The 17,433-nt window shown below is 63.5% G+C and overlaps 1 protein-coding gene across 1 annotated transcript; it reads left to right on the top strand.

Annotated features, from left to right (window-relative positions):
* The first annotated feature begins 11,720 nt into the window (after positions 1-11,720).
* Positions 11,721-17,381, top strand: Comp (cartilage oligomeric matrix protein). The gene is made up of 18 exons (XM_090334296.1): positions 11,721-11,787; positions 11,928-11,979; positions 12,333-12,502; positions 13,073-13,210; positions 13,327-13,401; positions 13,514-13,672; positions 13,749-13,853; positions 13,932-14,039; positions 14,153-14,312; positions 14,437-14,555; positions 14,717-14,769; positions 14,856-15,037; positions 15,190-15,368; positions 15,493-15,541; positions 16,004-16,200; positions 16,579-16,751; positions 16,833-16,972; positions 17,198-17,381. The coding sequence occupies exons 1-18, from the start codon at positions 11,722-11,724 to the stop codon at positions 17,242-17,244; spliced, it is 2,172 nt and encodes a 723-aa protein (XP_090190422.1). The 5' UTR covers position 11,721; the 3' UTR covers positions 17,245-17,381.
* Positions 17,382-17,433: the final 52 nt, after the last annotated feature.

The following is a 17,433-nucleotide window of genomic DNA, read 5'->3' as shown; positions in this document are numbered from 1 at the left end:
ATATCATCATCGAGGGAAAAAAATTCCACTGCCTCACTGACACCGGAGTGGATCGGACTGTCTTGAGGGAAGACGAAGTCTCTCCACGCTGGGAGTTTGTCCCAGGTCCCCAACTGCTGGGCGTGGGGGGGGGGGGCAACACCCAATCAGAGGAGACAAAGAGATGGTTGCCATGGAGGGATAGAGGGAATGAGGGGCAGGTGCGACCCCTCGTGGCTGCGGGCCTCACTGCAAATCCCCTGGCCAGGAGAAGCTGGGGACAGGACAGTTGATCACAAACGCTCAGCGGCAATTTGATTGTCACAAAGGGGGAAGTGCTGGGTGACGCTTCAGGAATTATCGAGGGGACCCTGCCCTTGAGGCCGCCCGACACCGGGCCCCCCATCAAGAGTGACTGCACCCCCAGTCCTCAGGGCCACTGCTCCAACAACGCCCGCCATTACCTGGCTGCCTGGAGCCCTGTCTCTAACTAAACTGAACCAGATTAGGAGAAATCGTCCAAGAACAGCTACAGCTGAAACACATTAGACCCTCCCCGAGTCTGCCATCCAGAGAGCATCAGGGCAGTGGTGCAGGCTACGCCACCCGAGGAGACTTAATGAGAGGAGGGTCCCCGTCAACACCCCTTCCGGGCTTGCCCTGGATCCCCGCGATTCCTAAACAGCTACGCTTGATGAGTAAGGATTATTTAACGATTAAGGATTGTTTCTTTTCCATACCCCTCAATTCCAAAGACTGTGAAAAGTTTGCTTTCTCCATGCCAGCCGTCAATTCTCAGGGGCCTGATGTGGGTGGACCATCTTGCCACGAGGCGTGGCACCCCGATGGAAGCTTGTATGTCTATGTGGATGATATCGTCACTGGAGCCCCCATATCTCAGGGCCTTTGCTTGGCCCACAAAAGGCTTCAGGCCCTCCTCAAAAGGGGAGGGCTGCCTGTGTCTGATGACAAAATTCAAAAAGTACCCCCCATTGAGATTTTGGGGACCAAGCTTCATTTAGACTCTGCCTGCCCTTTAAAACCTCAATTGTCAGTTCAAGACTCCTACTCATTAAATGATTTACAAGGGTATTGGAAGAAATCAATCGGCTGTGCCCATGGCTGCCTGCATCCACGGAAGATTTACTCCCGCTCTTCGATTTATTAAAAAACAGGATTCCCACAGATATTATTAGCCTTGAAAAACAACACAGAGAAGCTTTTCAAACAATCCAAACAGGGCCAGGAGTTTGGCCTAGTGGTTAAAGTGCTTGCCTAGCATGCAGAAGACCCGGGTTCGATTCCTCGGTACCACATACATAGAAAAAATCCGGAAGTGGTGCTGAGGCTCAAGTGGTAGAGCTCTAGCCTTGAGAAAGTCCAAGGACAGTGCTCAGGCCCTGAGCTCAAGCCCAGGACTGGCAAAAAAAAAAAACAAACCAGAAGTAGTGCTGAGGCTCAAGTGGTAGAGCTCTAGCCTTGAGAAAGCCCAAGAACAGTGCTCAGGCCCTGAGTTCAAGCCCAGGACTGGGTAAAAAAAAAAAATCATCCAGGCCATTCAACACCCAGGGCCCCTGTTTATCATCCTTTAGTTCTCTCTGAGGCCCAGGGAGACTTCCAGTTAGATCCAGAGACTCAACCCCTCCTTAGTTCGGTGTGTAGGGTATGAAACCAGGATTGCTGGCTATGCCTCTGGCCTGGACCCCTTAGAGCCCTGGCAATACTTCTTGATCAGAATTATCCCCAAACCTCCTTCCCCCTGTCTGTAATGTGCTGGGACCATATCCTCATGTCTTGAGGCATAATCCTTTCTCACGAGTGCCCTATATTTTTAGTAATGTTCTGAGTTTGTGGGAGATGTCGGCCCCTCCGTATGCTCTTTCCAATTTTCCATTGATTCCTCCGCCGAGCCAACATGCCCCTGATTAATGGAACTGCCTTTTTTTTTTTTGCCAATCCTGGGCTTAAGCTCAGGGCCTGAGCACTGTTCTTGCATTTTTCTCAAGGCTAGAACTCTACCACTTGAGCCTCAGCACCACTTCTGGCTTTTTTTCTATGTATGTGGTACCAAGGAATCGAACCCGGGTCTTCGTGCATGGTAGGCAAGCACTCTACCACTAGGCCAAACTCCCGGCCCTGGAACTGCCTTTTATTGTGAAGACAAGGCCTATGATATCCTTCCAGCTAATTGGACGGGATTGTGTACTTTGGCCTTGTTATTTCCTGATATTAATATAGTTCCTAATAATCAATCCCTCCCCATTCTGGCCATACAGTATTCTACCCCACGACAGAAGAGAGCAGTGACCATTCCCCTATTAATAGGTCTTGGGGTTGCCACAGGGGTAGCAGGATTAAGGACTATAATAAGTTGTCTCAACAAATGATTGATGACATGCACCAAATAGCAGGTACTATACTACATTTACAGTCTCAATTAGATTCATTAGCCAATGTGGTGTTACAAAATCGGAGAGGGCTGGATTTATTTACAGCTAAAGAAAGGGGTATATGTTGATATCTGCAAGAAGAATGTCGCTTTTATGCACACAGGTCTGGTATAGTTCAAGAGCCTCTGTGAAAGGCCCGTGCCATGCTGACCTTTTTGCTGATTGGTTGATAAATGCTATAGGTATCAGGTAATTTCCTCAATAAACGAGTTCCTTCTTGACAAGACTCCCTGCCGCGTCTGTCTGTCTCAGGAAGAGAGGCTGGAGTTTGGGCGGACAGCCTGGACTGACCTTTCCTGGTCCAGCCTTGCAGGGGAACGTTCGCTCCTCTTTTCCCTGCAGGTCCAGGAAACATAGGAGGGGACAATAAAACCCTGGCATCCAGTGACACCGTGAAGCTCCCGCTTCCCTCAAAGGAAAGCATTCCCGTGAGGCGCGGACCGGTGCAGGCCGCCCTGGAAAGCAGACAATCAGATAATTGAGGGCAAAGCTGATGGGGCTTCTCCTGTGAAGCAATGGGGCCCGGCCAGCCCCCCATTTCCTTGCTCCTCCGTGTGGCTACAGTGCAGGGCTCTCTGGCCAGTCTCTGCCAGGCGATGGACCCCAGAATCCCCTCCCCTCGTGTGGACCCCACCTCCCGGGCCTGAAGAACGATGATTTTTTCTCTGGTCCCTGGTGAGGCCCTGGCTGGCTGTGCCAGGAGCAGCAGCCTCGGGGAGTCATTCGGGTCCGGTGGCAGCCGGCCCTCTGGGTAGCCTTGAATCCCCTTTGAGAGTGTCCCCAGGTGTGGCTGTGGGGGGGCCTGGAGCAGGGTGGGGCCTGCAGGGCTGGGCAGGGCGTGCCAGTCTCTTTGCCACCTTTGATGGTGAGCAAACAGGGCGGCCCCAGCCGCAGGCACCCTGGCTTCAAAACCACAGGTTGCTTTTTTGGGGGAGACGCAGGAGGCCAGGGAGGGGAGTGGACTGGGGCGTGGCCTCCAGGTCCCGCTTCCCCGAAGATGAAGGCTGCCTTTGTTGGGCAGTGAAGGACGCCGGGCTGGCTGTGATGTTTTCGGAGCCGGGAGAGCCACGCTGTGTTCTCCTGACGCCTCTCGTCCTTGGGAAGCTGAGGTTCTAACGGGAGCCGGGCAGAAAGCTAAGCCAGGAGGGTCAGAGCTGGCGCTGTGTGCTGGGAGGGGCCCAATGGGGGAGCCGCTCACGGGAACAGCCACCGTCCACGGCAGACCATAACGAGATGCTGGAGGCTGGAACCTTGGCGCCCAGAAGCCTAGCCGGCTCGATCACCATGGCATTGTGCAAACTGCCTGGCAGGAGCACCAGAACAAACACCAGAACATTAAAAATCAAGCCATCCGCCAGCCCAGTGGTTCAGGATGCAGGTATCAGGCCTGGGCAAGAGAACTCATCTCAACCAATACTCGCCTAGCGTGCACGAAGACCCGGGTTCGATTCCTCGGTACCACGTGCATAGAAAAAAGCTGGAAGTGGTGCTGAGGCTCAAGTAGTAGAGCTCTAGCCTTGAGAAAGTCCAAGGACAGTGCTCAGGTCCTGAGTTCAAGTCCCAGGATTGGCAAAAAAAAAAAAAACGCTGGGCACCGTGGCATCTGCCTATTCTGCCAACTACCCGGGAAGCACCATGATAGTGGGACTTCTTCTCTGCTGTGGGGACCCTGCCAGGCCCAGGGAGGCTTTTGCTGGAAGCTGGCCTGGGAGGGGGCATGGGCTCAGGGGGTCGGGAGGGGGGGTGATGTGGGCACGGGGCTCAGAGCAGGGGGTGCCTGCCAGGCACGGGGCTCAGACCATGGCAGGGGGTGGTGTGTGTGTGTGTGTCGTGTGTGGGGCTGGGTGGAGCCACTTGGCAGAAGCAGAGCAGCCGGCAGTGACCCTGCCTTTCCACTCTGCGGTCTTCCCTGCGCCCCCACAGCCAGAACACTGCCGTTTAGGATGGAGACATTTTCCTTTCATAGCTTCCCGGAGGTGTTGGCACACGGGGAGGAAATTCCAGGGGTGGGGCACCCATCAGCTCAGGAGTTGGGGCCAGGGGGAAGGTGGGGGGGCAGACAGAGGCCTTGGGGGCCCTGCCCTTTCGGGGGAGCCCAGGATCCCACATGGCTGACCTGATGGTGACAGGAACTCCTTCAGCCTGCCTCAGGGCCAGGCCTCCGGGGACTGGAGTGGGGTGCAGCTCTGAGGGACCCTTTGCTGGCTCCGTGTCACCCTGGAATGGAGTCCAGACACGGTCCAGAAGTGCCACCTCGTCCTCCGCCACCTTGCAGCCTCTGCCCACTCTGCCCCACGCATGCCACGGCCCCTCAGCCCACTGTGGATGTCCCCGCTCGGGAGCCCCAGATCCAGCTGTGCGCCCACCACAGTGACTCAGCTTCCAGTGCTTCCTGGGGACTGGAGGAGGGGTCTGGGCTTCTCACGGGGGAAAGCACGTGGCTTTGTCCCCGGAGGAGAGACACCAACCCCACTGGCAGACAGCAGTGACACCAGGCACAAAGGGCCACGACTACAGGAACACAACCAAAGGCCCTGTCAGCCAGCGATGGTTCTCACGCCACCCCCGGGCAGGGAAGTCGGTGAGAGCTCGTCTCCAATGAGCCACCAAAAGGCTGCAAGTACAGCTGTGGCTCAAATGGTAGAGCACCGGCGTTGAGCAAAAAAGCTCAGGGACAGCGCCGAGTCTCTGAGTTCAAGGCCCAGGACGGGTACACGTACACACACACACACGTGCACGCGTGTCTGATGACCAGATCTGGTTGGGTTCATGGACAGCGGCAGCTCAGGCAGTGCGTTCACCCACGTGGTGCCATCAGGAAGGAGCTAGGTCACCCCTTGATGGTATCTCTGCCCTCACGGGAAGTCAGGGCCGGGCAGAATGGTCCCAGTGCAAGGCTGCCCTCTGCCCAGGGCCGTGGGGTCAGGGCTCAGGGGCTGGGCGTCCACCCGACCTGCACACCTCCTCATCCCAGTGGAATGGCCTGGCTTTGAGCCTCTGCCTGAAGCAGAAAGGTTAACAAAATAGACAGCAGCTGGCAGGGGCGTGGGCCCCAGGGGAAGGCAGGCTGTGGCCCAGCCCGCAGGTCGGGAGGGTGAGAGGCTAGCCTCCAGGCCTCAGGTCCTGAGGGCCCAGTTTCCACCCCCATGTGTGGGGGTACAGGCCCCCTCCCACTGCCCAGGGCTCTAGGCAGACGCTGTGGGACCCCAGATACCCCTGAGGCTCTACCTCAACATTGGTTTAGCACCAGCCATCATTCCGCCTCACTCAACTTCCCAGCGGGAAATAGTGTTTCAAATCAGACTGAAGCCCGGTGCTCAGGTCTGTCATCCCAGCTACTCAGGGGGCTGAGATCTGAGGATCAAGGTTCAAAGCCAGCCCAGGTACAAAAGTCCAAAAATCCATGAGGTTTTTTTGTTGTTGTTGTTAGTCCTAGGTCTGGAACTCAGGGCCTGAGCACTGTCCTTGGGTTTTCTCAAGGCTAGAGCTCTACCACTTGAGGCACAGCACCACTTCTGGCCTTTTCTGTGTATGTGGTCCTGAGGAATTGAACCTGGGTCTTCGTGCATGCTAGGCAAGCACTCAACCACTAGGTTAAATTCCCAGCCCCTCTGTGAGACTCTTATGTCCAATTAACCTCCAGAAAACTGGAAGTGGTGCTGTGGCTCAAGTGGTAGGGCGCTAGCCTTGAGCTGAAGAGCTCAGGGACAGCGTCCAGGCCCAGAGTTCAAGCCCCACGACCAACCACGAAAAAAAAAAGAAAGCAGGATTACCCAGGCTGTGATCTCCCTCCACCCTCACCTCTAAGCTCTGCCAGAGACGGCAGATTTTCTTTTTAAGTTTCATGTTTTTACCGTGACACTTAAGACATAAACAAAGTCGGAGGGAGTTGAAGTCGGGTGTGTGTGTCATTTCCTGTGTGACACCGTGTCCTGCTCTCTGGGCTTCAGGTCCACGCCTCCCTTGGCGGCTCCAGCTGGGGGCAGACTGAGCAGGTAGAATGAAACTTGCTGGCACAGGGCTGGAGCTGGTGACAGGCCCTGGCACGGCCGCCACCCACTGGCCGCTGGGAAGAACAGGCAGCTGCTGGCAGATATCCCTGAGATCTTCCTGTCACCTGGTGCCCAGGGCAGGTCAAGAGGCCGTGATGCACGAATGTTCTGGCCAGCCCTGGAAATGCACCAGAGGCAGTCGCCCGGGCCTGGGCCCTCGGAGGAGGGGGCCAGTGCATCCTGCCAGGGCCCAGAGGCCCACTGGAGCCCAGCCTCACAGGCTCTGCCTTCTGCAGGCTACAGGCCAATCAGAGCCTGCCATTCACAGGCCATGGTGTTTGGTTCCGTGGGAGGCACGACAGGAGCTGAGAGAATGGGAATCAGCCCAAAGATTTTGCACGTTGTCTGTGCGGATTCTAGCTTCAGCTCAGGTCCTGGGTGCTGTCCTGGGAGCTTTTGCACTCCCAGCTGGAGCTCTACCACTTGAACCACAGCTCTACTTCTGGCTTTTTGCTGTCAATTGGTGATAAGAGTCTTATGGCTTCTCCTGCCCTGGGCTGGCTTCAAACTTGGAGCCTCAGATCTCAGCCTCTGAGTAACGAGGAACTTGTAAATCTCACCTTTCTTCTGCACCTGACTGGGGTCTTATGCAGAGCTGCCTCTGCCCGTCTGGTTGTCTTCCAGCTGGGTAAACATACCACCTCACCTGAACAAGGCCGGCCTGTGCAGAGGCTGGGCGGGGGCTGAGGCCCAGGCGGCCCCCTGTGAAAGCCGCTGTGTCCTCAGCCCCTGCCTGGAGCCCCAGGAGCTGGGGTGGGACCTGTGCCGTGGCTGAGCCCTCAGCCCTGCAGTAGGAAGTGGGGGGGGGGCGCTACTGCCCTGCAGAACGGCCCATCCTCCGCCTTTGTGCTGGAGCTGCATGAACAACCCTTGCCAGACTTCAGATGTTAAGTCTTTCTAGAAAATGGCACAGTGGCCAGGCCTGTGAGCCAGCAGCTGGGAGGAGGAGGCCAGGGGGACTCGAGCTCCATCCAGGCCAGCCTGCGCTGCACAGGAAGACCTGTCTAAAAATCAGTGCAATAATAAACAGGCTCACGCCTGTCATCCCAGCTACTCAGCCGGCTGAGATCCGAGGATCGCGGTTCAAAGCCAACTCGGGTGGAAAAGTCTGAGAGACGCTTAATGGCGCCCAGGCCTGAGTTCAAGCCCCAAAATGAAGGAGGCGGGTGGGAGAGAGGCAGGGTCACCCTCGCTTGCTACTTTCCTCCCGTGCTTGGAGCCCCCCCTTCTGTGCTGGGGAGGTGAGGTCAGCCCTGAGTGTGGTGGTCCTGGCCTCTTCAGCTGAGGTGTGGAGGGGTCAAGGCCTGGGGCTGGGTCCATCCAGGCTCCCGCTCCTTACCAGCATACTTTCCCTTCTCACTCAGACAGCCAGGGCGCCCACTCGTCTCCGGGATGAGCCGGTGTCTGCCAGGAAGGCCTCCAGAGCCCCATCAAGCAGGCATCGGCCCCTGTGCCCAGCCTGGCCAAGCTCCTGGAACCGCTGGGCCTGGCGAGGCGGGACGCGGCTGTCTGGGCCCAGGCCAGCATTGCTGGTCTGTGACTAAGGGTGAGGAGTGGAGGCTGCGTGACCCAGGGCGGGCTCACTCCTTCCTGAGTGGAAGCTGAACGAGGAGCCGCGGAGACCTGCCCCAGTGTCCCAGGTGAACAGTAGACCCTGCTGGCCCTCCAGATCCTGGGTCAAAGCCAGCGGGGCAGGAAAGTCTTTGAGGTGATTCTTTTTGGGGGGGGTCACTCATGGGGCTTGAACTCTGTAACTCTGGACGTGGGTGCTGTCCCCGAGCTCGTCAGCTCAAGGCTGGCATTCTACCCCTTGAGCCACGGCACCACTCCTGGTTTTTCTGCTGGTTCCTAGGATATCAAAGTGTCAAGGACTTTCATGCCAGGCTGGGGACTGCGATCCTCAGATCTCACCTCCTGTGTAGCTAGGATGAGAGGGGAGAGCCACTGCACCCAGCTTTTTTTTTTTTTTTTTTTTTTTTTTTTTTGCCAGTCCTGGGCTTGAGCTCAGGGCCTGAGCACTGTCCTTGGACTTTCTCAAGGCTAGAACTCTACCACTTGAGCCTCAGCACCACTTCCAGCTTTTTTCTATGTATGTGGTACCAAGGAATCGAACCCGGCTCTTCATGCATGCTAGGCAAGCACTTTAACCACTAGGCCAAACTCCCGGCCCCATGCACCCAGCTTTTTTTTTGCCAGTCCTGGGCTTGAACTCGGGGCCTGAGCACAGTCCTTGGACTTTCTCAAGGCTAGAGCTCTACCACTTGAGCCACAGCACCATTTCTGGCTTTTTCTGTGTATGTGGCACTGAGGAATGGAACCCAGGTCTTCGTGCATGCTAGGCAAGCACTCTACCACTAGGCCAAACTCCCAGCCCTCTGGGAGACTCTTATCTCCCGAAAACTGGAAGTGGTGCTGTAGCTCAAAATGATGGGGCATTAGTCCTAAGAGAAGCGCTCAGGGACAGCACCCAGGCCCCACGCTCAAGCGCGCAGCTAACAAGAAGAAACCATCGGGACCTAGGCAGGCAGGTGGCTGCCTGGTTTGTTTTCCCTGCTGTATATTACACTGCAGGGTCAGGATGGCCTTTGTTAATAGCAATTAACTAATTGCTGTTAATACACACTTAACTGTAAGCACTAATTGGCACCATATTAACGGGCATGAATGGGGGTGGTCTCTGTTTATGAAATCTTTTGTCATTTCTGCCTCATTCCAGACCCTGGGAGCCCCCAGGCTGGGGTGGCTGGGTGGCAGGGGAAGGCGGTCTTTGGAGGATGGAGTCGTGGGAGCAGCAGACCCAGAGGCCAGGAGATGCTGGACTCTCCTGGGAGGGGTGGTCCCCAGAAGGGGGCCTCAGGAATGGTGAGACCCCAGAGGCAGGAAGGACTCTGGATGGGTCTCTGTGTCTGTCGACAGCCTGGGAGGTCCTTCCCAACATCACCCCACTGCCTGGCCACGGCCGAAGTCACGTGTGTCCAGGCCCCAGCCTGGTGTCTGGCCTGCGGCTGGGGCCTGGCTTCCATGCACCCTTGTTCCAGCCTTGGGAGGCACAGGCGGGCCCCACAGGTCCAGTGGAATCGTGGTTTCTCCGAGAGTCCTGTTGCCAGCGGCCCAGAGCAAACCCCCCAGGTGTGCATGGAGCCAAGCAAAACAGGAGGTGAGCTCATGGTAAGACCGGCAAGGGGAGGAGAGCGGACTTCACAGAAATGTGTCTGACGGGGCCTCTGCTCCCGTCTAGCCTCCCTCTCCAGGCTGCCATCCCCCCCTGGCTCCTATCCTCCTCCAAGGATAACCCAGGCCCTGCCCCACCCTTCCTGCACCTCCACAGTCTGACCTCGGGCCTGGACACCCCAAGTTGGCCACTGCATGTCCCCTCCCCAGCACAGCGTGTGCGCCTCCTGCAGGCGGCCCCACCTCCAGCTCACCCCCATTCTCCCCCTTTTCTAGTTGTTTCTTCTTTGCTGCCACCTCCAGGAAGCCCTCAATGACTTTTTCTGCTCTAGCTGTGACTCCGTGTCCCTCTGCCCTGGACTGGTCACTTCCCCTGCTTGGCCTCAGTTTCCCTGTCTCCAGGACAGAGGCTCTGATCGCTCACGTGTATTTTTACTGCACGGTTGAAATCCAGGCCCCGGCCACCACCCGCGGGTGGCGGGTGCTTGGCCGGGGCTGGGGGGGCAGAAGTAGGTCCTGGGGACCCCGTTTCCCCAAAGTCATCTTCACTGAGGTCAGCCCTGTGCCAGAGAGGAAGCTGAGGCCGCAGCGCTCACGGGGAGGTCGAGGCAGCCCAGGGACCAGGCTGGCCCAGGCCCGCGGACACCCCGCCATCCCGACCCCCCCACCCCGCCCGCGGACAGCCCGCCATCCCGATCCCCCCCACACCCCCAGGACACCCTGCCATCCCGACCCAGCCCCCCCACCCCCAGGACACCCCGTCATCCCGACCCCCCCACCCGCGGACACCCCGCCATCCCGACCCAGCCACACCCCCAGGACACCCCGCCATTCCGACCCAGCCCCCCCACCCCCAGGACACCCAGCCATCCAGACCCAGCCACACCCCCAGGACACCCCGCCATCCCGACCCCCCCCACACCCCCAGGACACCCCGCCATCCCGACCCCCCCCACACCCCCAGGACACCCCGCCATCCCGACCCAGCCCCGCCCCGCCCGAGGACACCCGGCCATCCCGACCCCCCCACCCGCGGACACCCCGCCATCCCGACCCGCCCCACCCGCGGACACCCCGCCATCCCGACCCCCCACCCCGCCCGAGGACACCCCGTCATCCCGACCCCCCCCACACCCCCAGGACACCCCGCCATCCCGACCCCCCCACCCGCGGACACCCCGCCATCCTGACCCAGCCACCCCCGCCCCCCGCCGCCCTCCAGGCTGCGCCCTCCAGAGCCCCAGGACGCGGCCGCCCCGCCGAGCCCCGGCTGTTTACCCGGCGGCGGCCGCGGCGGGCGGGGCCGGCCGGACATAAATAGGCGCCGCGAGCGGCCGGGCCGCCGCCGCCGCCCCCGCCCGCCATGGCCCGCGCGCTGCTGCTGCTCCTCGCCGCCCTGGGCGCCGCCAGCCAGGGCCAGAGCCCGCTCGGTGAGCGCGGCCGACGGGGCGTCCGGGACGGAGCCGGCGGCCACGGGAGGGGGCGCGGCCCGGATCCCGCGGGGAGGAGGGGGCGGCGGGGCCCGGGGTCCTCGAGCGGGGAGGGGGCGGCGGGGCCCCGGGTCCTCGAGAGGGGAGGGGGCGGCGCGGCCCGGGGTCCCTGCAGGGCGGCCGTGGGCTCGGGTCCGGGTCCCGCCGGGCGGTGGTGGGCTCGGGTCCGGGTCCCCGCGGGGCGGCGGTGGGCTCGGGTCCGGGTCCTGCCGGGCGGTCGTCTGTTCGGGTCCGGGTCCCCGCCGGGCGGCCGTGGGTTCGGGTCCGGGTCCCGCCGGGCGGCCGTGGGCTCGGGTCCGGGTCCTGCCGGGCGGTCGTCTGTTCGGGTCCGGGTCCCCGCCGGGCGGCCGTGGGCTCGGGTCCGGGTCCCCCCGGGCGGCCGCGGGCTCGGGTCCGGGTCCCCGCCGGGCGGTCGTCTGTTCGGGTCCGGGTCCCCCCGGGCGGCCGCGGGCTCGGGTCCGGGTCCCCGCCGGGCGGTCGTCTGTTCGGGTCCGGGTCCCGCCGGGCGGCCCTCGGCCCGGGGTCCCGGGCGCCCCACCAGCGCCCCCTGTCGTCGCAGGCGGAGACCTGGCCCCGCAGATGCTGCGGCAGCTGCAGGAGACCAACGAGGCGCTGCGGGACGTGCGGGAGCTGCTGCGGCAGCAGGTGCGGGCGGCCCGGCGGGCTGGGGGCTCGTCGGGGCCTCCAGGCCCCAGAGAGGGGTGGGGGGGCCGCGCCAGGGATGGGGATGCGGGGGGGGGGTGTCGAGCAGCGACCTCTGACCCCTGACGGCCCCCGCCGCGCAGGTCAAGGAGATCACGTTCCTGAAGAACACGGTGATGGAATGCGACGCCTGCGGTGAGCGGTGGAGCCTGGAAGGGGCGGCTGGGGACAGATGGGGAGACCAGGACAGGGACGGGGCGGAGAGCGAGGACGAGGGGGTGAGGAGGCTGGGACCCCAGAGATGGGGAGACAGAAATGGGAAATGTGGGGGGACCCGCAGTGGAGTGCCCGCCCACGGGGCGTGGTCCCCGCAGAGCCCCGCCCCGCCGCGCTGGCCCCGCCCCGCCGCGACGGCTCTAGACAGGCCCCGCCCACGGAGGGCGTGGCTGGAGTTGTCCCGCCCCTGGCGGTCCGGGTGGGCGGTGCCCGCGCGGGGCGTGGACATCACAGGCCCCGCCCCCGCGCTCAGACGGCCCCGCCCCGCGCAGGGATGCAGCCGGCGCGCACCCCGGGCCTGAGCGTGCGGCCACTGCCGCTGTGCGCGCCGGGCTCCTGCTTCCCCGGCGTGGCCTGCACGGAGACGGCGAGCGGCGCGCGCTGCGGGCCCTGCCCCGCGGGCTTCACCGGCAACGGCTCGCACTGCACCGACGTTAATGAGGTGCGCGGGGGCCCCCTTCCCCCGTCGACCTGACGCTGCCCCCGCCGCCTCCCCAACACCCTCCCTCCGTCCCGGCCACCCCCTCCTCCACTGGGGACTCTCCCCCAGACGAACCCCTCCCAGCTGGGGGCACAGGCACGGAAGGCGCCCTGGGGCGTCCTCCCTGGCAGACTACTTCTCCGTGGGCGACGCCCTCGGCGGCTGCTGACGCCGGGCCCCACGCCGCGTTGCCCGCGGGGGGTGGTCCGCCCCAAGCGCCCCCCGCGCCGGAGGGCGTCCCCCTCCACGCTCCTCACGCCGCGGGGAGACACCCTTCACGACGCGGCCCCGATCTGGCGCGGTCTCCCCGCAGGCCGCTCCCTCCTTCCGCGGGGGATGCCCGCCTGGTCCGGTCCCTCCCCGCCCCCGAGGACACGCGCGGCCCTGTCCGCATCCAGAGCCATCGCGGGTGACCCCGGGGCCCTGGGTCTCCGTCCCCGGGCCAGCCCGCTTGGGGTCCAGTTGACGGCCCCTCGTGCTCCGACCCCGGGGGGCCTCGGAGCCCTCTGACCTCCGTGCCCCCTGCCCCAGTGCACCGCGCACCCCTGCTTCCCCCGCGTCCGCTGCGTCAACACCAGCCCGGGGTTCCGCTGCGAGGCCTGTCCACCCGGCTTCAGCGGCCCCGCCCACGAGGGTGTGGGGTTGGCCTTCGCCAAGGCCAGCAAGCAGGTGAGGGGCGCCCCGTCCGTGCTGGGGCAGGAGGCGCCGGGAAGGACGGGGGTCCGGGCCGGGGTGAGGGTGGAAGCGGTGTCTGAGCCTTGGGTATCTGGGTCCCCCCTCCCCAGGTCTGCATGGACATTAACGAGTGTGAGACTGGACAGCATAACTGCGTCCCCAACTCCGTGTGCATCAACACGCGGGTACGCCGGCGAGCGCGCGGGGCAGGGCGGGCGCGGGGCGGATGCGGGGCAGACGCGGGACCAGGGCGGGTAGCACCTGCTGACCGCCCCTCCCGCCCCCGCCCCGGCCCAGGGCTCCTTCCAGTGCGGCCCCTGTGAGCCCGGCTTCGTGGGTGACCAGGCCTCTGGTTGTCGGCGGCGCGCGCAGCGCTCCTGCCCGGACGGCTCGCCCAGCCCGTGCCACGAGAAGGCCGACTGTGTCCTGGAGCGCGACGGCTCGCGGTCGTGCGTGGTGAGTGCGGGCGCGCCGGGCTGGTAGCGCCGCTCGGGGTCGGCCAGCCCGGGCACCCACTGACTCCCCCCTGCAGTGCGCCGTTGGCTGGGCCGGCAACGGGCTCCTCTGCGGCCGCGACACGGACCTGGACGGCTTCCCAGACGAGAAGCTGCGCTGCTCGGAGCCGCCCTGCCGGAAGGTGGGCGGGGCCGGGGCCGGGGTGTGGCGGGGCGGGGCCTACGAGCCACGCCCCTCACGCCTCCCCACCGGCCCCCAGGATAACTGCGTGACAGTGCCCAACTCGGGCCAGGAGGACGTGGACCGCGACGGCATCGGAGACGCCTGTGACCCGGATGCAGATGGGGATGGGGTCCCCAATGAGCAGGTGGGGCACGGGCAGGACGTCGGTGACGAGGCTGGACGGGGCCCTCCGGAGGCGAGCATGTCTGGGAAGTGAGGTTTGTGTCCCCAGCCCCTTCTCACCCACCCTGCTTCCAGGACAACTGCCCTCTGGTGCGGAACCCAGACCAGCGCAACTCGGACAGCGACAAGTGGGGCGATGCGTGCGACAACTGCCGGTCTCAGAAGAACGACGACCAGAAAGACACAGACCGGGATGGTCGGGGCGATGCCTGCGACGATGACATCGACGGGGACCGTGAGCTCGGCCTGGGGGAAGCGCGGCAGGGCTCCGGGCCGGGTGTCATTGCCTGGGTACCCAGGGGAGCGCCCCACTCCGAGGCGGGACCTCAGGCCTGCCGTCCCGTCTCGTCTCTCTGCAGGGATCCGAAATGCAGTGGACAACTGTCCCACAGTGCCCAACTCAGACCAGAGAGACAGCGACGGCGATGGTGTAGGGGACGCCTGTGACAACTGCCCGCAGAAAGACAACCCGGACCAGGTGAGGCCAGGTGGGGCCGGGCCTCCCAGGCTCGGCCCGCCCCAGCACCGCCTCGGGGCCCTGGGCGCTGGCTGGGCAGCTGGGTGGGGTCTCGGGCAGGCCTGAGGGCGCCCTGAGCACCGAGACCCTCCACACTGACCGTGGAGCCCTGTCCCCTCCAGAGGGACGTGGACCATGACTTCGTGGGAGATGCGTGTGACAGCGACCAGGACCAGTAAGAAGGCCCCCTGGGGCGGGCAGCTGGCGGCTCTGGCCGTCCCGAGTGTGTCTCATCGTGTCTGTGCTCCCCTCGTCCACTAGAGATGGAGACGGTCACCAGGACTCTCGAGACAACTGTCCCTCGGTGCCTAACAGCGCCCAGCAGGACTCAGACCGTGACGGCCAGGGCGACGCTTGCGATGAGGACGATGACAACGACGGAGTCCCTGACAGTCGGGACAACTGTCGTCTGGTGCCCAACCCAGGCCAGGAGGATTCAAACAGTATGGCGGGGCGTGGCCTCGCCTGCACGGGCGTGGCCTCGCCCGAGCGGGCGGGGCCGGGCGCGGGGCGGGGCCTGCGGGGCGGGGCCAGCCGCTGGCCGGGGCCTAGGGCTGAGCCCACCGCGGTGGGGCTGTCACCCACCTCCTCCCAGGGGACGGCGTGGGCGACGTGTGTCAGGACGACTTTGACGCGGACAAGGTTGTGGACAAGATTGACGTGTGTCCGGAGAACGCCGAGGTCACCCTCACCGACTTCCGGGCCTTCCAGACCGTGGTGCTGGACCCGGAGGGGGACGCGCAGATTGACCCCAACTGGGTGGTGCTCAACCAGGTGCGAGGGGCTAGAGGGCAGCGGTATGGGGGTGTCCAGACCCCCACAGCAGGGCGGAAGCTGACGACAAGAAGTCCAGACCCCAATGGCAGGTCGGAGACCTTTTCCCCTTTGACCTTACCAGGGCATGGAGATCGTGCAGACCATGAACAGTGACCCTGGCCTGGCTGTGGGTGAGACCATGGGGGGCGTGGCCAGGCAGAGGGAAGGGCGAGGCTGGCTCTGGGGGCGTGGCCGGGGAGGGCATAGCCAAAACGGTGTGTTGGTGGGCGTGGTCGGAAGGGGCGTGGTCTCCGAGTGATGGTGGCAAATGGGCGTGTCTGTGGGTGGGGCTGGTGCTTTTGAGCTCTGGAGGGGGTGGGTCCCAGAGGGGCGAGGCGTGGGGCATGATGGGAACGGGCATGGTCTCCGAGTGGCAGGGCTTGATGGGCAGGATAAGAATCGGTGTGTTCAGGGAGGGGCGGGGCCAGCGGGCCTGTGGCTCTGGAGGGGCGTGGCCGGTGGTCGGTTGGGCGTGTGGCCTAGGTAGTGGGAAAGAGGATATAAGAACGGGATCTGGTCCTCCCGGTCCCTTTAGGCTCAGGCAAGACCAGGGCCTGGCCTGGCCATCCGAGCCCACTCTCGCCCCTTTTCAGGTTACACAGCCTTCAATGGCGTGGACTTCGAGGGTACATTCCATGTGAACACCGCTACGGACGACGACTATGCCGGCTTCATCTTTGGCTACCAGGACAGCTCCAGCTTCTACGTGGTCATGTGGAAGCAGATGGAGCAGACCTACTGGCAGGCCAGCCCCTTCCGTGCAGTGGCCGAGCCGGGCATCCAGCTCAAGGTCGCTGTGTCCCATGCTCTCCGCGGCCCTCCACGGTCCCCCACGCCCCAGCCGCCCTCCCCAGACCTCAAAGCCTTCTCTCCATCTGGTTCAAGGAGCCCTTGAGCAGCCAGGGGCTCCCGCCTCGCCCAGAGGCCTTCGTTTCCTGAGTCCACAGGCTCCACAGAGCAGTCAAGATCCCCCCCACCGTGTATTGCCGAAGACCCCTAAACCCCCAGGTTCTCCAGACTCCTTTATGTCATAGGCGCCCCAGATCCCCAGATCCTCTTCTAACCTGTGCATTGGCTCCCCGGAGGCCCCAGACCACTGCTGTGGCTCCCGGGCGGGGTCAGGTGCAGTCCGAGGTGTCTGACTCCCCCTTTCCCTGGGCGATGGCAGGCAGTGAAATCCTCCACGGGCCCCGGGGAGCAGCTGCGGAACGCGCTGTGGCACACGGGGGACACGGAGTCTCAGGTGCGCCTGCTGTGGAAGGACCCCCGCAACGTGGGCTGGAAGGACAAGACGTCCTACCGCTGGTTCCTGCAGCACCGGCCTCAAGTGGGCTACATCAGGTGGGGACCGGCCTCCAGCGGCTGGGGTGCCGGGCAGATGAGGGGGTGAACCCCACGTCCCTGACCGTCTCCACGCTGCAGGGTGCGGTTCTACGAGGGCCCCGAGCTGGTGGCCGACAGTAACGTGGTCCTGGACACCACCATGCGCGGCGGCCGCCTGGGGGTCTTCTGCTTCTCCCAGGAAAATATCATCTGGGCCAATCTTCGGTACCGCTGCAATGGTGAGTGGCCCGCGAGGGGCGTGGCCAGGGCTGGGGGCGTGGCCGCAACCGGACCCAGCCGGGGATGGGCGTGGCCATGTAAAGGCTTGGAGGCCCGAGACGTGGGCGTGGCCACGGACCGGGCCCTTCGGCGGTGGGCGTGGCCGCAAACGGCGTGGCTGGTGGGCGTGGTCACGGGCGGAGCCGCCCAATTGCCTGAGCCCGCGGCCTTCTCCTCTCCCGCAGACACCATTCCCGAGGACTACGAGGCTCAGCGGCTGCGGCGGGCCTAGAGACCCCGGTGCAGACCCCCGGAGGAGGGAGATGCTCCACCACGTCTGGCTGGGAGCCCCGCGCCCAGCCCCGAGGGCCAGCCAGCCCGGGGGCATGGGAGAAGGGGCAGAGAGGCAAATAAAGTGCGTGCGGGGGACAGCCGGCTGTGGTCTCTGGGCAGGGCGGGGAAAGGTCTGCTGTCGTGTCCC

Source organism: Megascapheus bottae, chromosome 1, assembly GCF_031878675.1.
Source record: "Megascapheus bottae isolate mThoBot1 chromosome 1, mThoBot2.hap1, whole genome shotgun sequence".
NCBI classification, from domain to species: domain Eukaryota; kingdom Metazoa; phylum Chordata; class Mammalia; order Rodentia; family Geomyidae; genus Megascapheus; species Megascapheus bottae.
The sequence above is the reverse complement of the archived record's forward strand: the minus strand, read 5'-3'. Positions and strand labels throughout refer to the sequence as shown.